The sequence below is a fragment of the Cavia porcellus genome, unplaced genomic scaffold (genome assembly GCF_034190915.1).
Source record: "Cavia porcellus strain 051 isolate PalLab524CR breed Dunkin Hartley unplaced genomic scaffold, mCavPor4.1 scaffold_1, whole genome shotgun sequence".
NCBI lineage: Eukaryota > Metazoa > Chordata > Mammalia > Rodentia > Caviidae > Cavia > Cavia porcellus.
Genome location: NW_026947484.1, coordinates 96,355,821 through 96,377,080, shown reverse-complemented (window position 1 = coordinate 96,377,080; position 21,260 = coordinate 96,355,821). Strand labels below are relative to the sequence as shown.

The 21,260-nt window shown below is 40.7% G+C and overlaps 1 protein-coding gene across 2 annotated transcripts in view; it reads right to left on the bottom strand.

Moving 5' to 3' along the window:
• Positions 1-7,023: 7,023 nt before the first annotated feature.
• Positions 7,024-21,260, bottom strand: part of LOC106025487 (endogenous retrovirus group K member 6 Gag polyprotein-like) — a 33,589-nt gene continuing 19,352 nt past the window's right edge. For both annotated transcript variants that reach the window (XM_063251984.1, XM_063251987.1), the window contains one exon: positions 7,024-13,652. In XM_063251984.1, coding sequence (XP_063108054.1) covers positions 11,377-12,546 — 1,170 coding nt within the window. In that variant the 5' untranslated portion in view covers positions 12,547-13,652 and the 3' untranslated portion in view covers positions 7,024-11,376. The remainder of the gene's footprint in view (positions 13,653-21,260) is intronic.

Here is a 21,260-nt window from a genome sequence, read left to right as displayed (position 1 = left end):
ACACAGACTCACATCAGTAACTCTCCAGGGAGCTTCCAGGCCTTCAGTTCCAGAGTTGTATTGCATCTTGAATCCTGTTGTTTGCAGCTTTCAACTTCTTAGACTGAGAAGCTATAGATTGTCTGGCTCTCCAGCACATAGAAGGCCATTATGGGCTCTCCCTCTCTGGTCCTTTAACCCTACTTAATTATGGAAGCTAATGGTGAAAATCTAGCCTCACTAACAAACTGACATTGGTGCAGTCTATTGACTAAACTTTTCACTTCTTCAGATTCCCTCAAGTTTTTCACTGATGTCCTATCTATATGAGAATCTAGGATCCCATATTACATGCTGTTGTCATATCTCTGTACTCGCCTCCAGTGTATAACATATCTTTCCTGACTTTTAGTATGTATTTGCCAGATATTTCATTATTAAAATTCCATCATTTTAATTTTCATGTTTTCTTATGGTGGGCCTTAAGCTATACATTTTGGGAAATAACATAATAGCACTGATAGGCTAATAAATCACATGATATAAAGGATACTTTGTTTCAGTATATCTCATTACTGTTTAAAATTAGGATGATCTTCCCACTGACATTGATTAAAGTATCACAGTAACTAACAGACTCAATGTACTTTGTCACTGTACATCTGTATTAATTTTAGCATTCACCAGCAGATCTTGCTTGTTGTCATTATCTTTATTCCCTTCTAGTGATGAATATTCTACATTCTATCAGAGCTGATCAGGCTGTCAACCTACTGGGTAAGCATACAGAAAAGGCTTAAATAAAAACAAAGGCAATCATGGTTTGTAGGGTCCAGGAAGGTCAGAACTCTCTCAGGAGCTAAGACAGCAACTTCTCTGGAGCACCTATATTTATTGAGTTTCCACAGTTTGGAGAGGTGCAGGAAGTGGCTGGTAGGAATGTCCTCGAAAGAAACTAGAACAAAGGCAGTAAATCTTGCTAGTTAAGAGAACTGTTTGATCTCTAAGGTTGGTAGTCTTATTGCTCTGAATAGAGAGCCTCCGCCCTGCAGCTGCAGAGTTATCTTGTCTTTGAGGTTATGAATACAAGCTTTTCCAGCAGGACCAGAGGTCCCTGTGTTTAGCAACTTAACTCTTATACAACTATCTCCAACAATGTTCTTCATTTCTTCTGTATTTATTGCTTAGAATTCTTCTGAAATAAATTTTCCAATTTATTTATGTGCCCATTCATTTACTAATATCAATAAGAACTGGTGGGTATTTTTCCCTTTTTTGAGTTATAAGCAAATATTACCATTTTTATTGTTCTACCGAGTTCATCTTTGACTATTGGAAGATCTTTTAGGTAGTTCCCTGTGTCCTTTTAATCTGTGATTATACTTTTTGTTTGGGCACTTCCCTCCCTTCTGGTACCATAAGATATTCTAAGCTATTTGTGTAGTTCCGTAACATAACCTAGAATTAGTCATTTCAAAACAATCCAAATTCCTTTTATTTAATATTAGTATTTAGAAACCAAGTTCTGAAGTCTGTATGTTCCTTTCTCTATTTGAATATTACTCTTTTATGTCCTGTCAGTAACAAACATAACAAACTTATGTATATATACTAATCTATGTACTCACATTTATGCATTTATTTCAAATACACCTATATCTAAATATATACTGAAATATTATACATGATAATACACAGAAATTTCTGTCTCTAATGCAGTACAATAAATTCCCATTTTGCTTATTTGAAATTTCTTTCTCCAATTCTCAAATACTTGGCTTTCATTATCAATAATTTTATTACTTATCTACTGAGTCATAGTAATACCTGTAAAGTAGTGGCAGGACTACTAAACAGAATATCTATGAAAAGCAGCATATCTACCAGTTATAGCAAAAGGCTTACCTACAATTCTTTGGACTTAATTTTACAGTGTCTGTTTGATGGAACATAGCTGAGCTGGGTTGAGTTGGGTTGGGATAAGCTTGGTTGGTTGGTTTTTTTGCTGGTTGGTTACTGGGTGATGCTACATAGACCAGACTGGTCTGGAACTTTTGGCACTCCTGCCTCAGAATTTCAAGCGCTGGGATTACAGGCATCCATCTTCATGTGTGGATGATAGCTGGACTGAGTAATATCTGCTTTCATAGTGGTTATGCCATACTCCTGTTATGTTCATTAATCATAGTTTACATTCCACCTTGGTATCTGTTGTAAATATGGTTGATTTTTAAATATTTTATAGAAATAATAAATCCCACTTTTTTGATGAATGAAAACACAGATTTTAACAAATCAATGGGCTACAATTTGTTTATTTTTACCTCAATTCTTCTTATCAGTATAAAATTATACAAAAAGCTTGTATTGACTTATATCTTGGCTGATGACCAGTCACACAGGATTTCCCTCTTCCACTTGGGATGATCGTTGGTTGCTCTAGTGATCTCCTTAGGAATAGTCTACCATTTTAATTTCAACAAAGATAGATCAGAATGTCACATATTCTCAGAATAGCTGTTCTCAGTAGTTGTTGTTCTCTCAGATGATGGACTGTTCTGGAGAACTTTGTAGAGGATTCTGGAAACAGGAAAAAATAGGAAGCAAAAAGAATCTCTTTCATTTCTTACATAGCAATTGCATGTTACATTCTATCTGCTCTAATGGTTTTTGGAGCTCTGGAGTCTATTGAAGGCTTGTGGCTTCCAGGGTAAGGTGATAAATTGTGCTCAGTTTAAGCTCTGAGCACCATGTCATTAACAAATCTTTTGCTCACTGGCCTTATGGAGCACAGCTGTGCTAGAGCTGCAAGAAAGGCTTGCACCAAACTTTGAGTAAATAGGTCCTTCTACTTTTTGTTAGGACTTAAAGGATTGGTTTCTTCTTTCATTTTTGACAGAAATTGAAATTTTCCCACTCTTGTGTAAATGTACTCAGTGGTATCCATGTTTACAAATACTTGAAAGAAATCAGACAGTAATCTGGTAAAGGAAACGTAAGTTTAACCATGAAAGAAACTGACTTTATTCTATTCAACCCTTCTTTTGAAAATTATTGAAACAAAAAGACATTAAAATAGGAGCCTCAGGAGGGATTAGAATATCATCTCTGTAATAAAATGGGTAGGTTGCCAGGCACGGTGGCTCACGCCTGTAATCCCAGCACTCAGGAGGCTGAGGTGGGAGGATTGTTGTGAGTTCGAGACCAGCCTGGGCTACAAAGTGAGCTCAAAGCCAGCCTGAACTGCATAGAGAGACCCTGTCTCAAAAAAAAAAGAAAGAAAGAAAGAAAAAAGAAAAGAAAATGGATAGGTCAGGAAAGTAGGTGCCAAGTGGATGTTGATCTAGTGCTCACAGATTACCTATTCCATTGTGATTATTGGATCCAGAATAAAGTTTCAGGCTGCTGAATAGGGTCCATTGATTCACTGAGTAGGTCATTCAAGTAGATCATGTTGTCATTTTTTTAATCTATCAGTCACTGTCTTATCTTAGATATCTCTGGATCAAGTCTCTGTGTTGTGTCAGGCTGACACAGGCAGCTATGCTAAGTTTCTGAAAATCTCCAATCAGATACCACTGAGCATGTCCACAGTGAATGGAGTTCTAGCCCAAGGAGCATACATGATTCTAAAGGTCCATTTGCCTTTGGTTGTGTGATGTATGAAGTTTTAAAATAAGACCAGTGACAAAATTCCACTCTTTTGTTTCACAAAAGTGTTCCTAGAAAATATTGTTATCTACCTCAAAAAAGAATATCATAGAAAGGCTATTGACCTCAAATCTAATGCCAAAAATTACACAGATTTTTAGGAGGGAGGAAATTGAATTGTCTTACCATAACATTTTTTTCTAGTTTTCAACTTCAACACAGACCAGGAGAAAAAAACCGAACTATAAAAAGCAGTGTTATGCTGTCGGATACTATCTGACATTAAACTTACTTCTTTTCCATGAGACACTGTCTACAATAATAAGAGTTCAGTTCCTAGGACTCCTAGAAATAGTTCTCATCAGTAAGAACCTCAGAGAGGAACCTCTTAGGAAGGATATCCAGCCTGAAACACTTCTAATTCCCCATATTTATATTCACACCAATGAATGACAATACTTGTTGTTCGGTACCCTCATCAGCATTTGATATTATCAGTGTATCAGGTTTCAGCCATTCTGATATATTCTTGTATATTGGCATCTTATTATTCTAACTCCCTAATAACATATGATCATTGTGTATTTTCATATACTTATTTCCCATTTGCATATTTGTTTGGTTAGGATTTTATTTATTGCAAGCTCCACACACAGGCTGTATTTTAGTACCCGAGAGTACCTCTCTGGTGCAAGGCTTGGCAGGTCAGGGGGTCGAAGTGTGGCCCTGTGCACACCTCCCTAGGCTCCTGAATCCCAGCTTTCTCCAGCTGTCACTGCACTATGATCTCCTGTTGCATCTCCAAAGGAAGCAGGGCAGGCACCTAAGCAGGGTCCCCGGCTCTGGGAGGGGAGTGGGAGTGGACGAGTGGGGAGATTAGGGTAGAAGCAGAACTCTGAACTGCATCTTGGAAGGATCAGGGGGTGGTTATCCTGTTCCTTGCTCTACTGGGTGTTTCAGTGCAGTACTTTGCAATGTATACATAACAAGGGGACTTACGCACACAGTCAGGATATTAATATAGGGATTTCTTGGGATCTGGGGAGAGCACACAGCTAGTTCTCTGCTGAATCTATAAAAACAATTTTAAAAGTAATGCCATACTTTAATTAACACAATTTTAACACAATATATCTTGGTAGCCAGTCCCAGACATTTGACCTAATATTAACAAAATATATATGGGCTGTGCTGTGCCATATACTGGGGCTCTTGCCCATTAACACACACTTTTGACAATATTGAGCTTTTTCCCTGTTGACATACAATGTTTAAAATACTGGTCTGTTGGCTCACTGACACAATTTTCACATATTTGGGGTGTTGGCCCTCTGGCACACAATTGTAAAATTACTGCCACACTCACTTTCCTACAATTGATACAATTAACACAGCATACACGGATACCTGCCTGCAATTTTTGATGTAATAGATTTGGGCTGCTGCCCATATACCTGGCCCACTGACACACAATTTAAGAGTATTCAGCAATTTGCCCATTGAGATATAATTTTTAACATATTGGACTGTTGCCCCAGTGGCATACAATTTTAACATTTTTTGAACATTGGTCATTTGACACATAATTTAAAAATATTGGTGGTTGGGCCACTGACACACACTTATTTCAATGTTCGGCTTTAGGCCCATTGACCTAAAATTTTAAAAATATTTGGCTAGTGGCCCACTGGTGCACTTTTTTAAAAATACCAACACACTCACTATCCTTTATTTGAGAAAATATTAGCACAGTATTCTTTGGCTGCTGGCCCATGACTTTTGACAAAATACTGACATAGCAAACATGGGCTGCTGGCCAGGGGCCATTGATCTACAGACACACAGTTTTCATAGTCTTCTTCTGTTGACCCACCGACACATGATTTTGATCCAGTGTTGGTACACATTTTTAAAACTATTGGTAGTTGGCCAACTGACAAATTTTGGGCTGTTGACCCAATACACATAATACTAAACATATTAGGATGTTGCCTACTGACACAACTTTTTAAATACTGCCACACTCCCTTTCCTTTAATTAACACACTTTCCTTTAATAATACCACAACAAATATGGGCTGCTGGCAGCCATCCTTTGAAACAGTATTGTCATAAAATATGTGCTTCTGGCATATATAGCCCCATATATAGGGGTTGTGAGCCCACTGACACAAATTAAGCAATATTGGGGTGTTGGCCAACTGATGTACAGTATTCCAAACATTCACTTTTGTTACTTGGCACAGTAATAACACAATATGCAGAGTCTGCAAGTCTACAGTAGTTGACAAAATACTGACACAATGTATGTGGTCTGCTGGCCCATATAAAAGGGATGTTGGTCCAGTGAGACACACTTTAACAAGAGGTGGCTGTTCTAGTGTTGGTACACATTTTTAAAACTATTGGTAGTTGGCCAACTGACATAAAATTTTAACATTATTGGACTGTTGGCCTCTGACACAATTTAAAAAGTACCGCCAGACTCATTTTCTCTTTACTTGACAAAAAATTAGTCCAATAATTATGGGATGCTTTCCTTGACACTTATACAATATTGACAAAATACACATCGGGGCGCTGGCCCATATAGCATGGCTATTGACAGGTACATGGATACACGATTTCAACAACACCAGGCTGTTGGTCCCTTGACATATATTTTTTAGAATATTGGTATGTTCATGCACTGACACACAATTTTAACATCAGTGAAAGGCTGTGCCTCTGGCACACAATTTTAAAAACACTGCCACATTCATTTTCTTTTACTTGATAAACTACTACACCAATGTACATGAGTTACTGGGCTTGACACCTTACACAGTATTCAGTATATATCAGGGCTGCTGACTTATATTCAGTGATTGCTGTGCCACTGACACATGATTTTCACAATATGGGACTTTTGGCTAGCTGACACATTTTTCAGAATATTGGTATGTTCGGTGATGCACAGTCTTGACATCAGTGGAATGCTAGATCTCTAGTTTACTATTTTAAAAATACTGCCACTCTCACTCGACACAATATTATGCCAATATATATGGGTTGCTGCCTTTGAAACCTTATACAACAGTGACACAGTATCCATCAGGGCTGCTGGTCCATGGAAAGTGACTATTCTACCACTGACATATGATTTCAATGATATTGGACTGTTTCCCTGTTGATATATATTTTGTAAAATATTGGTATGTTCACCCTTTCACTCATAATTTTAACTTTAGTGAAATGCCGTGTCTGTGACACACAAGTCTAAAACTGCTGCTGCACACACCTTAATTTGCTTGACATCACATCACCACAAGATGCATGAGTTACCAGGCATGACATCTGGTGATCCGGCCTGCAGATCAACCTATCCAAAACTCCTGGAGGGGGAACGGGGATTAAATAAAAGACATGGGGGAGACAAAAAGAGATGAAGGCAAGTCGAGATAATCCAATAAAGCCTCCAGTTTATTCAGAAAATGATCGCACGTTTTATAGGCTAAGGGCGGGAGCTGGGACAGGAAGAGGTTAAACAGATGAATACAACAGGGTCACCGTCACATCTGGATACGTGAAGTAAGCAGGAGAGGATTATGGTTAATATAGGGAGACGCAGTGCCCATAGGAGAGAGAGGCATGAAAGCAGCAATGCCTGTCACTCGGCTCCCTACATCTCCTCCCTTTTTATATTATTTAATTAAGAGTATGGCAGGCCCTGTGAGGATAGCGTCTGTCTTAGGTCAAGGACCTCATTGCATGAACCCAACCAGGCCTTACCCGTCATGGGCTTGCAGAACAGCAGTTGGTCCTGTGCCTGTCTTAGGTGGCCGTTGGAATTAACATGCATGTCCTAGTTGCCCGTCTCTGACTGCCTGTCCATTGCCCCAGGGCAGTTAGGCCGCATCATTATATGGGCCACTCGTGGGAATTCCTTCCCGGTAGGTTTGTTGATCTGCCATCTCTAGCTGATGATAGTGTACCTGAATGGGCTTGCCATAAATGAGTCTATCTGGTTATTAATGAACATCATAATCCTCTGAAAAATACAAGGACTCACAGAAATGAGAAGCAATAGGGCAGTTAGGGGACCCAAAAGGGGCACTAGGTAAGGGAAAAGCTCCCCCCCCCCAAATCGAGGAGAAGGGGTTGACAGCCATTTGTTGGTGTCTCTGTATGAAGTCATTCTCCTATGTCTTGGAGCATGCCTCGCATAACGCTGGATGCAGTCTATTTGGCTGGTGTATGTTCCTCCAGACCAAGAAGAGCCTCTTCCGCAGTCATGGGGTTCTGTGCATGGCTGTCAGCAGTTGTAGTCTGTTTGGCAGGGGTTGAAATCCACCATGGGTGTGGTGTGGCTCAAGGAGAAGGCTGACTAGGCAGCATAAGGCTCCAGGGAGATGTGTTACCTGTAAGAGAGCACAGGGGATTGTGCCTCAGGAAATAACATTATTCCTGGGCATTACATGGGGTCTTTAAAGAACTGTCTACTTGTTTTACGAGGCATTCAAATAGCCATCTAGCTTCTCTATCTTGTTGAGAGTAAACACACACTGAACCTCGTCCCCAGATGAGGACTGGGTCAGGGCCATTCCACACATTGGTTAGTGGGTCTCTCCATAAAACAGATGCAAACCGTGTTTGAGTCTGAGTATGCCAAACCGGAGCAGCCTGAAGCATCCAGGGTCAGAAAATTTAAAATAAAAAGAGCATGTGAAAGGACATTTCTAGGGGACCCCCGGGTGGGGTACCATGTCTCCCTTTTTATTTTATCTATGGTGAATTTAAGGAACGATGCGCACGTTCAACAATGCCTTGTCCCTGAGGATTATAAGGTATACCTGTGGTGTGGAGGATATTAAGGCTCTTACAATACTGAGCAAAGGAGGTACTGGTATAGCCAGGGCCATTATCGGTCTTAAGCTGTTGAGGACATCCCAGAACTGAGAAGGCTGACAGCATATGGGCTATAATGTGTTTAGCAGCTTCTCCAGTCTGGAGGGTGGCAAAAATGAAGCCACTATATGTGTCAATAATGACATGTACATATTTTAGATTGCCGAACTCATTGAAATGGGTAACATCCATTTGCCATAAGGCGTTAGGAATTAAACCTCTAGGGTTGACTCCTAGGTGTTGAACAGGTAAATGGATAGCACAAGATGGGCAATTTTTTACAATTTGGCTTGCTCACAGGTAATTTTGTAGAGGAGGCAGAGGGTGTGAGCATTGAGGTGGTGTAGCTGATGGGCTTGTTGGGCCTTAGACACCTTGGAGTCCTGAGCCATAAAAACCTGTGCTTGTACAGCAACATCAGCCAAATGATTTCCTTGGGCAAGAGGCCCAGAGAGGTTGGAATGAGCTCGCAGATGACCGATAAAGAACTTACGACGGCGAAGCTGTATGAAGCATTGTAATTGTTTGAACAGATTTGCAGCTGGGAAGCATGACATATGGTAGCAACAGTCTCTAATAATGGAACAGACTGAGCAAGGTAAGCACTGTCAGTATATAAATTAAATGGTTGGTCAGAGTAAGCAGCAAAGGCTGGAAGAATAGCTTCTAACTCTGCTAATTGTGCAGAGGAAGTGTCTGCCTGGAGGATAGAAACATTGTCTTGAGATACATAAGCAGCCCTTCCGGAGGATGAGCCATCAGTGTTATTCACCTGGAAGGGGTTGCGAAGCTGTGACCTTAGGGAATATAAATGGGTGACGATTAGCAAAGTCAACTAGCTTATTTGGAGGGTAATGATTGTCAATAGTCCCTGAAAAGGAAGCTAAGGCAATAGGCCACACTTCCGTACTCTGAAGTAGCCAATCTATTTGGTCTTTTGTAACAGGTTGAATGATAATGTCTGGTTCTTTGCCAAAGTAACATTTTCCTTGCTTTCTACCCTGAATTATTAGGTCTGAGACAGCTTGGAAATAAGGCAAAAGTGTTCTTTTTGGGGAGACTGATAAATGTACCCACATGAGGGGAGCTTGTTGCCAGAACACTGCTGTGGGGCAAAGCTTTGTATTAAAAATGAGAAACTGTAAAGGCTCATTGTAGTCCATAAAGGAAACAGTTTGTTGAGCAATAGCCTCTTCTACTTTACTGAGCGCTCTCCTGGCATCAGGTGTAAGCTCTCGGGGGGAAGTTGGATCTATGTCTCCCCAAAGCAGTGCATAAAGGGGCTGTAAATCATGTTTAGTTAGTTTTAAAAATGGTATGAGCCAATTAATGTCTCCCAATAGTTTTTGGAAGTCATGAAGTGTTCTGAGGCCATCAAGCCTCAGTTGGGGCCTTGAAGAGAGTATTTGAGTGCCACGTAATTGAAAGCCCAAGTATGTATATGGATCAGTAAGCTGTACTTTATCAGGGGCTATTTGAAGTCCAGCCTCTTGTAAGGCAACCTGTAAGTCCTGGTAGCACCTTAGGGTTTGGTTTTGATCATCTCCTGCCAAGAGGATATCGTCCATGTAATGAATAATATAGATATGTGGCCAATCATCTCTGACTGGCTGTATTGCAGTGGCTACAAAAGACTGGCATAGTGTGGGGGAATTAGCCATACCTTGCGGCAAAACTCGCCATTGAAATCTCTGCATAGGGGCTTTGAAATTAATTGATGGAAGACTGAAGGCAAAACGCTTTTGGTCCTTTGGATGTAAAGGAATAGAGAAAAAGCAATCTTTAAGATCTATGACAATTTAAAAAAATCCCAGGGGAATGGCACTGGATGAGGGGAGGCCTGGCTGTAGGGGCCCCATTAAGACCATTGTCTTATTTATCGCTGTAAGGTCTTGTAGCAGCCTCCATTTCCCTGACCTTTTCCGGATAACAAAGATAGGTGTGTTCCAAGGGGAATTACTAGGGACAATGTGGCCTGCATCTAACTGGTCCTACACCAGCTGCTGTGTGGCTGCAAGCTTTTCAGAGGTAAGGCCACTGATCAACCCATACTGGCTCTTCTGATAGCCATGTAATTTGTTTAGCATGGATAGCAGGGGTGTCAATGGCCCCTAAGAAAAATGGCCTAACCCAACTTTAGCATTGTTAGGGATGGGAATGATGGGATCAGTAATGCCCATGTTATTTTTTCCTAAGCCCTGTTTTGGCAGGTAGCCCTTATTAAGCATTTGCAATGTGACAACATTATTAGGGCTTCCCATAATTAATCCCATTTGGGAGAGTTAGTCCCTACCCCATAAATTAAGAGGCAGACTCTCTATGGCATAAGGTTACCTTCTTGATCTTTCCAAACCAGTTGTTTGGAACTGCGTTGTGGATTTTTTGAGTGTCCAATCCCTTGGAGGTGTGTTAAGGTTGTTTCTAAAGGCCAGGCAGTAGGCCACTCCTCCTTTTTGATAATGGAAACATCTGTGCCTGCATCAATGAGGCCTGAGAAACTTTTTCCATCTAAAGATAGAGTCATGAGGGGCTTTTGTTTGGAGATACGTTGGGTCCAATATACATCCAAAGCTCCAGGAAAGGAGTTCCCCCTATAGGGAGTTACAGATTTGTTAGATGTTTGAGCCAACGGCAATAGCAGCAATTGAGCAAGGTGTTGCCCTGTCCTAACTGGTATGACACCGACAAGGGGAGAAACCATGAGTTTTATTTCTCCTGTGTAATCACTATCTACTATCCCAGGCAGAACTTGTAATCCTTTAAGTGTAGTGCTACTAAGTCCAATAATAAGTCCAAAAGTCCTGGGGGAAGGGGGCCCATAGATTCCTGAGGGCATGATCTGAACACCCATGTCAGGGGTTAATACTGTGTTGGAGGTGGAACAGAGGTCCAACCCCGCACTCCCTGGGGTTGCCCTGAAGAGGTCTGAAATGGATGATTTTTTGCTGGGACAAACCTTGGAGCCCCACGGGTTTGTCCGGAATTGGGGACCTGGGGCCAGCCTCGTAACCCGTTTCTCTGCAGGGGAAGAGGGTTACTGTGAACATCTCTTTTGGATTTGCACTCATTAGCCCAGTGGTCTCCTCGCTTACATCTAGGACATAGCCTGGTTTTTTTTGTAGAGGACTGATTTTGATTTTTTCTTTTGCACTCACGAGCCGTGTGGCCACTTTGGCCACATTTGAAACAAACGGCATCTTTTTTAGAACAAGAAAGGGGTTGTGTAACTATGCAACCTTGTTGTGTTGCAGCCATGGCTAGGTCTTGATAAACTGGCCCAATATCTGTACATAAGCGGATATAACCCGATAGGTCCTCTTTTTTGTGATGTGGTCGAATTGCAGCCTGACAATCTGAGGTTGCATTTTCATAAGCCAATTGTTTAACCAGGGCAGAGTTTGTTTCTGTGGAGCCGAAAAGACGTTCTGCCATCTCTAAGAGGCAATCGACAAAGTCCGAAAAGGGCTCCTCAGGCTTTTGTTTTATTTGGGTGAGAGATAAGGTAGGCTCGCCTCCTGAGGGGAGCCATTTCCGCACTCTAATGGCTGCCATATTAATCTGGGCAAAGAGGCCCGAATCAAACTGTATTTGGGTTTCTTTTGTGGCAAAATCTCCTGTTCCTGTAAGCATAGCAAGGGTCCAGGGGTTTGGCAGTGCGGCGTTATCTCTGGCTATGTCCTCGCATTGATAAAAAAATTCAGATCTCCATAATAGATAATTGCCTCCAGAGAGGGTGGCTTTTGCTAAGTCTTTCCACTCATTAGGAATAATCCAACCCTGAGTCAAAGAATCTAGAACCGCAATGGTGTAGGCGGCAGTCGGGCCATATTGAGAGACTGCAACCTTTAACTCTTTTAAGGCTGCCATGGTGAGAGGTGTGTACATCCTAACAGCTTGTGGTTCAGTGCCCTCTTCAACATCCCGTGGGGGAGTAAAGGCCTCTGTGACTGGGAAAGCCATTTTAGGCTGGCTGCCAGAGGCAGGCACCATTTTAAGCACACTACAAGGCGTGCTGGAGGCAGGCTCCATCTCAGGGACACTATAAAACTGTGTAGCTCAGAGGGCCTGCAATTGAATTGAAAGATTTTGGCATTCTTTTTCTAGCTGTATCTGTTTTAAAAGATCCATTTTTCTTTGCTCTAATTCCACTAATGTGCTAGAAGGTTGAGAGCAGATGCTGAGTGCATCATCATAGTCAGGGGATGGCCTAATAGCGGCTGGTGCTGCAACAGGGTTAGGGTAATATGTAGAGGCTTGTTGTGTTGGTTGTTCCCAGTTGACCTCCTGAGAATCAGAGACCTCCTGAGAAAGGCCGGGGTCTAAAGGCTTATATGAATCCCCAATTGGCCATGGAGGCACAGGAAGTGGTGGGCTGCCATCCTGGGACCTGCTGATCATGTCAACAGGTGGAAGTGGTGGCAGATCACCATGTACGAGGACCTCTAACAGGCCATCATCCTCTGCATCTGAGAAATCAGAGGCTTCAGATTTTTCTGAGGATGGTTTTGAGGTAGATTTAACGGAGTCGCGCAGGGCAGCCTCACCTAGTGCAACTGTCTCCTCAACCTGAGGGTCTGCATGCCTCTGGGCAAGCAGCTCAGAGATTAAATTCCAATATGTAAAGGTTGTCACAGGAACCTTTTCTGGACCAAAAACTCTATAATGATCTTTTAAAGCATGTCTTACTCTATTCCACCTCTTGGTATCTATAGAACCCTCTAAGGCAAACCTTATGGATAAATGGAAAATACTACAATAATTCTTTTGTTCCAACCCTTATCCCTCTTGTCTTTAATGCCTTTATAAGACCTCCCACGAACAATTTGTGTTTGCTCAATACTTGACCCATGTCCAGGAAGGGAAATGGGATTGCCGTTCACTCACCGTGACTAGGGCAGGACATTGGGTAGTCGTCTGCACAGGTCTCGGTACTTAATTTAATGTCCTGTTGCTTTAAGCTTTAATCCTTGATTCAGTTTGCTCACTCCTCGGCCGAGGTCTCTGGTTCAATTTGCATTCACTTTCAGTTTAAGCCGGTTGTCTCTCGAACGGCTCCTTCGTTAACTCCTCCATGCCAGGAGGCCCCATGTTGGGCACCACTTGATCTGGCCTGCAGATCAACCTATCCAAAACTCCTGGAGGGGGAACGGGGATTAAATAAAAGACATAAGGGAGACAAAAAGAGATGAAGGCAAGTCGAGATAATCCAATCAAGCCTCCAGTTTATTAGAAAATGATCACACCTTTTATAGGCTAAGGGTGGGAGCTGGGACAGGAAGAGGTTAAACAGATGAATACAACAGGGTCACCGTCACATCCAGATATGTGACGTAAGCAGGAGAGGATTATGGTTAATGTAGGCAGACGCAGTGCCCATAGGAGAAAGAGGCATGGAAGCAGCAATGCCTGTCACTCGGCTCCCTACAATCTGGCACAATACTAACACTAAGTATCAGGGTTGCTGGCCTACATAAAGTGACTCTTGGCCCTCTAACACACAATTTTAACACTACTGGGTTCTGGGAATGCTGACATATATTTTAAAATCTATCGATATGCTGACCAACTGACACACATTTTCAACATTTTTAGCATTTTGGGACTCTGATACAATTTTAAAAATACTGCTAGACTCATTGTACTTGACTGACACACTATTACCCCAATAGATACGAGTTGCTGTCCTTGACACCTGATACAATATTCACACAATATATAACATGGATGCTGGCCCATATATAGTGGCTGTTGGGTCACTGACATAGGATCTTAACACTATTGCCCTGTTGTCCTATGACACGAATTTTTTTAAAAACATTAGAATATTCAACCACTAACACAGAATTGTAACATAGGTGAAATGTTGGGCCTCTGACACACCTTTTTAAAACACTGCCACATTCACTTCCTTTACTTGACATGCTATTACCTCAATGTGTGTGAGTTGCTGGCCTTGACATCTTACACAGTATTAACAATATCTGTCAGGGCTGCTGACTCATGCAGTGGCTGTTGTACTAGTGACACACGATATTTATCAATAGCTGTACACCTGCTGACAGTATTTCTGAACATATTGGTATGTTTACCCACTGACACACAAGATCCCCATTCATGCAATGTCAGTCCTCTGACAAATTTAAAAATACTTTCACACTCACTATTCTTTACTTGACACAATATTATCCCAATATACATGAACTTGTGGCTTTGACCCCTTAGATAACATTGACCCACTATGCCTCATGGCTGCTGGTACATAAACAGTAGCTCTTGGCCCACTGACACAGTATTTCAAAAATATTGGGCTGTTGGCCACTTTTTTAAAGTATTGGTATGTTCACTCTCTGACTCATAATTTTGACAGTATTGTAATCTTGGACCTCTTACACACAACTTTAAAAATGCTGCCTAGGGGCTGGGGATTTAGCTCAGCAGCATAAACACCTGCCTTGCAAGCATGTGGTCATGAGTTTGAGCCCAGGTACCGATTAAAAAAAAGAATTAAAAAATGCTGCCTCATTGATTTTCCCACTTTTGGGACAATATTAATCTATGACATATGGGTTGCTAGCCTGGACACTTTACACAATATTGATACAATATTTATCATGACTACTGGCTTATATACATTGGCTTTTGTCATTTTTGCCAGCATTGGGCTTGTTGGTCTGTTTAGACATAACTTTAAAAATGTTGGGTTACATCTTGGTTACTTTTCTCTCATTGCTGAGACAAAATACTGGATGCCCAAAATGAAGAAAGGAAAGATTTATTTAGCTTATGGTTTTTGCTTACTCAGCAGAGTCCATACTCAGCAGTCCATACTCAGCAGAGGGATATGGCACAGGGGCAATACTTCATGGGGGCAGAAGACAAGAGCATGAAAGGCAAATATTGTATATTGTATCTGCTCCACAGTGGGTGCAGCACTCACATGGCCAATCCCAGCACTAGACAGTGAACCAATCACAAACACCAGATTCAGCCACCTTCAAAAGACCCATACCCCCACCTTCAAAAGCCCCATGATTGCATGAGGCTTTTGGGGGACATCCAGACACAAACCATAACAGGTTGTTGGCCTACTGATTCATAATTTTAAAAATACTAACTCATCCAATTTAATTGACACAATATTAGCCTCATAAACGTAGGATACTGGCCAGCAATATTTGACTCAATATTCACATAATGTATGTGGACTGCTGGTCCATACATAGGAGTCTTTGTCCCATGGACACATAATTTTAACAATATTCAGCTGTTTGCCATTGATGCACATTGTAATAATATTAGGCAGTTGATCCAAGACACAGAATGTCAACAATACTGGACTGTTTGCCTGCTAATATGCAGTCTTAAATCTACTATCACACTCTTGTTGCTTCAGTTGACAAAATATTAACACAATATAGACGGGCTACTGGCCAGGGGCTGTTTACTCAGTAAGGTAAAATTTTAACAATATCTTGCTATTGGCCCATTGACCCAAATTTTAAAAACATTGAGGCAGTGTTTCTTAATTGGCACAATATAGCAATATTTATACACTGCTGGCTCATACACATCAGAAGGAAAAACCACCTCTTTATGGGAGGTACTGTCAGATCTCTTACTCGCCAGGATCTTTTCTGAACTAGCAGTGATTCGTTCTCTCTCTCTCTCTCTCTCTCTCTCTCTCTCTCTCTCTCTTTCTCTTGCTATCTTATTTTTTTTACTTTTTAAAAATCTAAGCCATTATTTGACAAATTCTGCCCCATTTCTCTAGCCCTTGACACATTCACTTTCTTTTTAACTTTGAAGAACTTACTTTTGCTTTAGTTTTTAACTTTGTTCTATTACTTTGGCTGAGAAAATTTTGTTTTGTTTTGTACGTGACCTCATTTTTTTCCCTTCTCCCTTTTGTTTGAGAAAGTTTTTTGCACTCACCCCCCCCCTCCCCTTTTGACCTTTTTTATTCAGGCTGCTTTTTTTTCTCACTTCCTTTTTTTTTTGGAAGTTCTCTCTATGTGCTCACATTTTTTCTTTTCTTTTCTGCGGAGCTTTCTGCCGGAGGGAATTTCCTACAGTCAGCCATTTTTTCCTTGGGTCCAGGCTTTTTCAGTTCCCTGTTTGGATTCTCCCAAGTCCCACGTTCTTCCCTTAGCCCCCAGTGTCCCTGTTTGAAGCCACTTGTAGTGAACCAGCCTATGCTCTGCTGGTGTCAGGTTCCTGTCTCCAGGTGCAAGTTGTGGAGGACAAGCCTAATCTGTCTTTTCTCACTAAGTGCCACTTGTAGGGAACTAATCTTGTTAGTTTTTCACCCTGACCCAGGGGTGAAAGAGCATGAGAAAGAAACCGACACAGAGTTGGTTTAACAGGCAGGTAGCCTGCAGGCTCTGGCTTTTAGTCTGTAGAGAGCCCCCAGCATCCAGCTCATCCTGTCTTTGTTCACTCAGACACAGGTACAAGCAACTAAAGTAACCCAAGATTTATCTATCTTTTATCTTATATTAGTATATGCTCGGTTAACAATTTAATTCCCGGTGTATTTGTGTGAGCAAGACATCCAGTGGGACATCTCTGGCTCCTATGGTATGGCAAGTACAGCTTGGCAGACAGTAAGAGGCAAGGTGTGGCCTCCTTTACAATTTCACTATTGACCCTAGTAAAACCCTGGTAAAACTCAGCTGCACAGCTGGGGCCTGAGCCAGCTCATGCAGCTTACCCATAAGCAAACCACCTTCCTAAAATCCTCTCCTTAGTGTTCCACCGGAGCCTCTGGGGGACAGTGTCTGGCTTTGCTGCAACACGGGCTCATTTGCCCCACTGGCATCCCGGAACCTAGGACCCCATGCTTGATTTTGCAACATTTCTGCCTTTTAAAGAAGTTCATTATTCTGAGATGCAGAACAAAATGTGGCCATAGAGATTTTCAGAGGAAAATGACAATACTTAGCTAAATCACACAGCTCTTATAGCCCAACATGGTAATATAAAAAACTAAGAGTTACATTAAAAGGAAACAGCAACCAATGAATGAAGTGTTAGGCAGTTACAATAAGAGAGCAAGGTAAGTCCAAAAATGTGTATTCCTTGTTCCTAAAACTCGTCCCCTCTTGATAGAGCAGAAGGGAAAAAAAGACAAAAATCATTTAACATAAATGTCAGTCTCCTAAACACCACCTCCCTCTGCAGTTTGGAGGGCATTGGTCTGAACTTTGGATCTTTAACCTAAGGCAAAGTTCTAAGAGATCCCGTGGGAACTGAGGCCAGTCTTTTTACCTGACTTCATGCTCACTGTTTAATTAAGTTCCTCAATCACAATGTTTTGATTGTTTGTTCCAGTAGATGGCTCACAGATGTTTTTAGGTAATGATTATTTTCACTGAAATTCCTTTAGTTATGTCTATCTGTGTTCTCTTTCTGTGGCTCAGAGAGGAAGGGATGCAAAGTCATGATTCAGTGTGAATGAGTAGAGAATTCTCTCCTGAACACAAAGTCAAACAATGTGATGCAATTCTAGTAATCAAGCACCAGTAGTTTGGTAAATTCCTCTAAATAGTGAATAGACCAACCAACACATTTTTGACTGCCCCTGCAGTTCTGCAACCAGATGGTCAGGCCCTCCCATCCACTCCTGTCAGCACACCAAAGTAAACAAGTGATTATCCAAGCAAGCTGAATGAGCTGGGAGAAGTTATGAAACACATTTTGATCCTCTCTCTTTTCACATAGCTGCCTGTTGCCGACAGAGGTCATCCCGAGATGAATTTTCCCACTCTTAAATACAAAGCTACTTTATCAATTCTTACGGTTAGTACTAAAAAAAAGAAAAGAAAAAACAGAAAAAAAAATCAATTCTTCAGACTCGTACTCCTCTGTCTTTGTTCATATTTTCCAGTAGGCGGCGCTGTGCCTCTAAATATTTCAGTAACGCCCAGGGTAAAATGAATTTTGCTTTCTGTTCCTTTTTTTGTTTCTTCTACTGTTACGTCATTACAACAAGGAAATCGCTCCGTTTCTAAAAACTTTCACAACACTTTTTAAATCTGTCGTACACTAGGTTCTGAAAACCCTAGAACTTTCAGCTTTTGTTTTCAATTTGTGATTGACAACTGAGACCAGAAACCAAAAGGGAACAGGGAAGCATCTTTATGAATAATCAGGGCAGGTTAATGAAAAGGGAATTAAGAGATCTCCAATGAGGAAAGAGGAGACTATTAGGAGCAGAGGAAAGGGATTCAAGAAAGCAAAGAAAAACAGGAAATGTGTGAGGCATCAGAATTCATAACGAATTTTATATCATTCAGCCCTGCTTTAGTAGAAGCTTTCATCTGAATATTAAATGAATTTCAAAGGTCCATATGGAAAGACTTGGTCCTTAGAATGGTGGTGGTACTGGGATGTGCCGTGGACCTTTATAAAGTAGAGCTACCTTGGTAAGAGTCACTTAGATTGTTGGAGACCACTATGAAGCGGCTCTGAGCAGGATTTAAAGTTTACTAATTGGCTTTCTGTATTTATCTGTGAGTCTGTCCTAGGCCTAGGCTCCTTGCCTGGCGACGGGAGCTCATTCATAGTAACCTCTATGAATCACTGGTCCTGGCTGAGGCCTGTAGTGGCCTGTGAGGCCAGAGATACCTCAAAGGGCAAGACAAGGTCACAGCTGCGGACACTCTGGCTCCAACCCCAATTAACAAGGTAGAGACTGCAGCTGCAAAGATTACTCCTACAGTCTCACTTCTACCATGTCTTAATGATAAGACTGTACTACTGAATTGATTTGATTCATCACTTGGAGACCTCCTTGAAGTGACTCCCAAGGTCCTGCTCATTGCCTGCACTTTCCTCAGTTTCTCTGCCCTTGGTCCTTGGTCCTAATATAAGTGGACTGACCCAGAGAATCCTTTGTGTTTACTCTTGAAGCCTCAAGCTTAATTAAAGTGTTTTGACCCTCCTGGAGCCCTAAAAATCATAGTTTGTCTCTTTTTATTTAACCTCCGCCGGACACTGGTTTGGGAGATTGGGGATCTAGGAGAGAACCCGATATTAGATCACTGGGGGCATAGCTTCAAACGGGATAGTGGGACCTGGGTCCACTGTCCCTGTGTGAGCAGCTGTGTGAGATGGGGGCATTTGTCCCACAGGCACTCCCGCCCTCACACACTGTCCTCACCAGAGATACAAGCCAATGGGACTGCCCAATTTTGGTCTTGAATCTTCAGAATTATGAACCAACCAAACCTATTTTTACCTCATATAGTTATTTCATTATAGATAAAAAGCTAACGCAGTTATCTTCCAGATATTTAAGCAAACCAGCATTTTGTAAGTGAATATAAAAATCAAGTGTTTCCAATGTGAAGGGTATTATTCTTCAGGACATCTTTATGAATTCTATGTGTTTAGGACTGCCACATTTAAAAAAAATTTTTATTTAAAGAAAAAAAAACAAAACAGTAAAAGGGTACAAGTAATACAAAATTTTAAAAAAATAAACAGTAAGAAATCATTACTTAATAGATTACATATTGTCATCTTAGAAATAGTTGTTCAAGTTACAAAATTAAAGCATACAAAGTGACATTCAAACAGTGAGACTGCAAAACTTTCTTTTCCTCTTTTTTACAACAACAATTACACATTTGGGGTTTTATTACACCCACAGTTCTTATTACTTTTTGGGGGGGAAGAGAATAAAACCAACTGTGACAAAACAAAGCAGAGTCAGTCAAAACAAAGGATGGACATAGTACATGATGTAAAAATAGAATACAGGGTAATCAAGGATGGTTACCGTAATGCCTCTTGCTACCGTAAAAAGAATTGCCTATATCATCAGGTATAATAAAAATGAACAAAACAGTACAGAACAAAACCAATAAAACCTAAACATTGGAGACATTACAGGACTTCAAAAGAAAATAATAGTCAAACCAGAATGGGCATCATAGTGAATCTTATTGCCTTCAAAGTAATTTGCCTATACCCTCAAACTTGATACTATCAAACAAAACAGAATAGAGTAGAATCATAGACTGCCACATTTTATAGTCACTGAGGGGTCAGTTCACTGTTATGATATAAATATGAAAAAATAGGACAGTTTCCACATATTTATATTCTCTTTCATACATATTGTACTATGTGATCTATTCCATCTCTTGTTAAAAACTATAAAAGTTATGTTTCAAATGACTTAAAATGCTTAAATTGTTTAATACAACAATTCTGGAAGTATTTCTGCCTCATATTATACTTGAGAACAAGGGTAGCTCAGAGATTCAGTGAATTACTGAAGATCACACATAGTCTTGGCTGAATTTCTACTCAGTCCACAATTCTGTATTCACGGTATAGGTAGGTGATTAAGTTTCAAGTTTGGGAATTCTGTTAAGTTTCAAAATATACTTTGAATCTAAATTACACAAATTCTCTTACTTCTTTGCCTTTGATTGTTGGGTGCTATTACATGCTATTACATGTTTCTTCATCTCACTTTATTACTTGCTTTAGATATTGGGGAAAACAAATTCCCTATATCATAGGAATTGTCTAAGACTATATTACTTTCAATGTGCTTATACAGTGTATTAATCTCCAAGAATTTGATTTTCATGAAATTGATGCTCAACAGTGGTGATGAGGTATAGATTTAATTGTGAAAAATCCAAGGAATCAAAGAATTTTTTTGCATATGTACCAATGTTATGAAATGTTTATAATAATAAAAAATTAGTCAACCACATTATTAATGT